Raw genomic sequence first — 5,139 nt, forward strand, 5'->3', positions numbered from 1 at the left:
TTCTCAAATGTTATTAATTTATCACAAGTTACTTTCAATGATAACCAACTTGTCAGTCCATATAGCCATTGTATTCATATTCAATGTTTCTAGCTCAGCTAGCTAGCTGTTTCACAGAAATTTTCATTCAACCATACATCCTATTTTATTCATATATTCAAATAATAAGTAAAATCTCTCCGTATCTTATCCGTTGATATGTAACATTGCAATACATGCACCTTTACATATTAGTACGTATATGCATTTATAGTTTTGCATCATTACATTTTTATAAGTGTATATTTACATATAATTAGATGTGTTATTCGTTACACATTTACAATTTTTATGAGAAGCATGGTTCACACTAAAATTAGTCCATATATATGTACATAAAGTATGCATGTCATACTTTATGCATTTAATTACAAGCTTTAATAGTTTGTACTGTGATAAGATTATAAGGCAATTAAATTGATCTAATAGTTAATATAGTAATTCTAGGGGTTCAGGATTGAAGATTAGTTTTTTTAGAGAGTTAATTAGATTAACTCTAACAAATAAGAAAATTGGGTACTTAACTTGCTTAAGCTTGTAAAACTTTAGCCAAAAGCTACCATTTAGTTGGATGCACTAAGGTGCTACTCGATCGACTACCACAATCAATCAGAAAGTGTCATGTTGACTTACTTAAAACCCTACTTAAAAAGAGTCATAGTGTTAATCAACTAACAATAATGACTAAAGTATTGCAAAGTTAGACAAGTTAACCAGTCAAATTTTAAATTTATTAGGCTCGACCGATTTTTTATAAAGCAGCTATTTTCAAGCTCAAAGTCATTGATACATATTTATATTTAGTATAGGACAAATCAAAATTAACATGTAACAAACTAAAACTGAATATATATATATATATATATATATATATATATATATATATATATATATATATAAAGTTCATTTTACTACATTAACCTGGTCCACGGTATAAGCATTATTACAAGGTGTATATGTCACGATGAAAAATCTTGGGCTAAACTTTTCTTCCTAGTAAAAATATAATGTGTCAAATTTTGTAGATACGAATCAAGTCGAATCCCAATGAAGATAGCACATGAATGTCATATTTAAATATAAAAAAAAAAAATTTAAAAAAAAAAAAAAAAAAAAAAAAAAAAAACGTTTTCTGTCGGTAAAAGCGCGTGGCTAACCGGTTTGGACTCGGGAAAAAAGAAGGGCGAGTGGGGCGAGTGGCGAGCTGTGAACAATGACCGGAAATTCCGGTATCACGGAACGATTCATTGAACCATGCAAGAATGGGCAGAAACAGGCAATGGTTCTGGTATCTAAAAGCCTATGGATGTCTCACCAAATTCATTTAACTTGGAATACAATAATTTACTTTTAATAGATCAAATCTTTTAAAATTTGTCTGCCTGTATTGGGAGTATATATTTATAGAATCTCAGAAAGCTGCAACCCACATCTCCATATTCTTTCTCCTTCTCCATTTTTTCCCAACTTTGCAACTGTGGTTTTCTTGAAACTATTTTGGGCTTCTGAGTCTGGAATGCAATTCTTGGCTGGAATACAAATCTGGGTTCTGCTGTTCTTGCTGCAAAATTTCATCTTGTGGGGTTTTCTTTGAATAAAATTAAAGCTGCAGCCATGCCTACTCTTGTTGATTATAGCGGTGAGTTTTTGAAGTTTTTCCCTTTTATGTTTTATGGGTTAATTGGATTTTGATGAATTTGTTGAGCATAATCTTAGATTTGGTGATTCTTATTCACTGATTCAGATTTATGTTATGATTAGTATGCAAATTGAATTGTCTTTTGGCTGTGAAAATTGCATATCTTTGGTAGCTATATAATGGATGGACTCTAAACATTTATGTCTGGGTTCTGATCGAAAAGCATATCTTTGGGAATTAATTTATGGATGGATGCTTGGAACTTGATCTTCTTTGGAAAGAACTTTTTTTTTTTTTTAAATTATGGATGAGCTTTATTGGTATTACTTTGTTTAGAATCCAAGTAGAAGTTAAGTTCTTTTTGCTATAATGGTTGATCTTAAAATTCATTCCTAATATGGGGATCTAAGTCTGACTTGAATTAGGATGCAAAGTTTAGAATGGGTGTAGCTTGTTTAAGAAAATCTTAGTGAAATGTGTTGAATTAACTTGAAGAAAAGATGTTTGAAGTAGTTTTTCCCTCTTTGGTGTTCAGGTGATGATGAATTCTACAATGGAAGTTCATTGTGCTCCTCAGACTTGGGGATTATGTTATCCCTTGGTCATGTGAATGTTTACTGCCCTCCTAGAAAGCGGGCACGAATTACAGGCCCATACGTTGTTGAAGACAACGAGGAGAAGAAGCCATCTATCGAAATTCTTCCGGATGAATGTTTATTCGAGATCTTTAGACGATTGCCCGGAGGTCCCGAAAGGAGTGCTGCTGCTTGTGTTTCCAAGCGCTGGCTCATGCTCTCGGGTAGTGTTCGATGCACTGAAATTTGCAGGAGCACGAATCGTGATGTTACGATGGGCATTGCTGATGAAGATTGTGAAGGATACCTTACGAGGTCTTTGGAAGGGAAGAAAGCTACTGATATTAGGCTTGCAGCGATTGCAGTTGGGACTTCAAGCCGTGGAGGACTGGGGAAGCTTTCGGTCCGAGGGAGCAACTCTGCCCGAGGAATTACTAATGTCGGTTTATCAGCTATAGCTCACGGTTGCCCTTCCCTCAGGGTCCTGTCCCTTTGGAATGTCCCTTCGGTTGGAGATGAAGGCCTTTTAGAGATTGCAAAGGAATGCCAATCGTTGGAGAAGCTGGATTTATGCCAGTGCCCTTCGGTTTCCAACAAAGGTCTCGTTGCAATCGCTGAAAATTGCCCTAATTTGACCTCGTTAACAATCGAATCTTGCCCATCTATCGGGAACGAGGGGCTACAAGCTATTGGAAGATGTTGTACTAAGTTACAATCTGTTACCATCAAGGACTGCCCTCGAGTTTCAGATCAGGGCGTTGCGAGTCTGCTATCTTCAGCTTCCATGGTCTTAACGAAAGTGAAACTTCACGCTTTAAACATCACGGATTTCTCGCTTGCTGTCATTGGACATTACGGGAAGGCAATTACCTGTCTTAATCTCAGTGCACTTCATAATGTAAGCCAGAAGGGGTTTTGGGTCATGGGGAGTGCTCGAGGCTTGCACAATCTGGCTTCTTTGACGATTTCTTCGTGTCGGGGGACAACCGATGTGAGTCTCGAGGCAGTGGGAAAGGGTTGTCCGAGCCTAAAACAGATGTGTATTCGCAAGTGTTTCTTTGTGTCTGATTTTGGATTGGCAGCCTTCACGAAAGCCGCCGTATCCCTCGAGAGTTTGCAGTTGGAAGAATGCAACCGGATCACGCAAACGGGTATCGTGAATGCGGTTTCTAATTGCAGCAAACTAAAGACTCTGTCTGTGTCCAAATGTATGTCTGTTAAGGATCTACCTCGACAAACTTCATCGTTGTTGTCTCCTTGCGGGTCTCTTAGATCCTTGTCCATTCGAAACTGCCCGGGTTTCGGTAGCACTAGTTTGGCTATGGTGGGCGAGCTCTGCCCGCAGCTACACCATCTCGATCTCGGTGGCCTTTGTGGAATCACGGACGCCGGTCTTCTCCCGCTATTGAATAGCTGCGAGGCCGGGCTCGTGAAGGTGAACCTCAGCGACTGTCCAAACTTGACAGACGAAGTCGTGTTAGCCCTTGTTAGGCTGCACGGTCACACGCTCGAAGTGCTGAATCTCGATGGCTGCCAGAAGATTACGGATGCGAGCTTGATGGCAGTTGCTGATAACTGTAGTCTGCTTAATGATCTCGACGTTTCGAGGTGCTCGATTACTGATTCCGGGGTTGCTGCTTTGTCATGTGGCGTGCAAATAAATTTGCAGATACTTTCGTTGTCGGGTTGCTTTATGGTCTCGGATAGGAGTGTTGCTTCTCTTCAAAAATTAGGGAAGAGTCTAGTCGGTTTGAATCTCCAACGCTGCAGCTCTTTGGGTAGCAGTGCAATCGAGCTCCTCGTGGAGAACATGTGGAGGTGTGATATATTATCCTAGCTCGTGAGCCTATATATAAACGCATTACATTGAGATGGCATTCGGTTTAGAAGCAGTGATCTTACTGATCGAATCAGCTCCGAGGATTAGAAAGTGTACATGTGAGCGGTTTTTACCCAATCGAATGAATCGATTCTGGGTTTCATGATATGTTGGTGGCTTGGTTGTTTTCCAAGAGGCGATGGCATTCGACTTTTTTCACCATTTTTGCAGGCTTCGTCGAAAAGGCCTGCTGTAACCCGTTTTGGTCTCCTCCGGAGGCTCTCTTTCACAGCCATGGTTTCCTGACACTAAAGCTACCATCCCCAACATTGCGTTTTCGCTCACACGTCATCTGAAGATCGAAGGAGCTTGAACCAGAAACCTCAATTGCGGGTTTTGCTCGATCTTGCTTCGAACATTATAATGGATATCAGTCAGTGCATTACATTTGTTTGTCATGATAGAGTCTGCTTTGTTTTGTGTGTGTACATGTGGGATCTTAGGAAGTGGTTTGCATAGAACAATTTGAGGAACACAGGCACCAAATACTCAGGTTCTGACCATGGCAATGAGTTCATTCTGGTTGTCATGACAACTTTCCTAGGTTGTTTTTTACCCTTTCAGAATCTTGGGTTTTTTTTTTAATGGGATTTAGATCCCATTTTGTTTGGTGCTTTGTTTCTTGCACTGTAATATGCAGCCACTTTGGTACATACAATGAAGAGAGTTCAATTCTTAAATATTGTGTTTGCATTTCTGTCCTATTAAATTTACTCCTGAAGTTTGGGTGGCAAGTTATATTCTTGGTGGAATTGTTTAAAAAAGATACTTTGTAGATACCCAATACTCGTCCTCCTACCGGCAAATTATGCTGTGCATCCATATGCACCATGCATGGTGCATACGGATGCCAAAACGACGTCGTTTTAATAAAACGGGCGTCTTCCTTTAAAAAAAAAAAAAAAAAATCAGGTTCGACTCCCAGCAACAACATATGAACTAAAATTCCATAATCGATGAATTATAATTCCATAATTGATGAATTATAATTCCATAATCTAATCTAT

General features: G+C 38.9%; 1 protein-coding gene across 1 annotated transcript; it reads left to right on the top strand.

Annotated features, from left to right (window-relative positions):
- The first annotated feature begins 1,351 nt into the window (after positions 1-1,351).
- Positions 1,352-4,812, top strand: LOC109184035 (EIN3-binding F-box protein 2-like). The gene is made up of 2 exons (XM_019334076.1): positions 1,352-1,678; positions 2,214-4,812. Exons 1-2 carry the CDS (start codon positions 1,654-1,656, stop codon positions 4,088-4,090), a joined length of 1,902 nt encoding a protein of 633 aa, XP_019189621.1. The 5' UTR covers positions 1,352-1,653; the 3' UTR covers positions 4,091-4,812.
- The last annotated feature ends 327 nt before the right edge of the window (positions 4,813-5,139 follow it).

The sequence above is a fragment of the Ipomoea nil genome, unplaced genomic scaffold (genome assembly GCF_001879475.1).
Source record: "Ipomoea nil cultivar Tokyo-kokei standard unplaced genomic scaffold, Asagao_1.1 scaffold1237, whole genome shotgun sequence".
Taxonomy (NCBI): domain Eukaryota; kingdom Viridiplantae; phylum Streptophyta; class Magnoliopsida; order Solanales; family Convolvulaceae; genus Ipomoea; species Ipomoea nil.

Coding starts and splice junctions, on each gene's coding strand:
- LOC109184035 (XM_019334076.1), top strand. CDS start 1,654: ATGCCTACTCTTGTTGATTATAGCG. Junction 1,679..2,213: donor TACTCTTGTTGATTATAGCG/GTGAGTTTTTGA, acceptor TTTGGTGTTCAG/GTGATGATGAATTCTACAAT.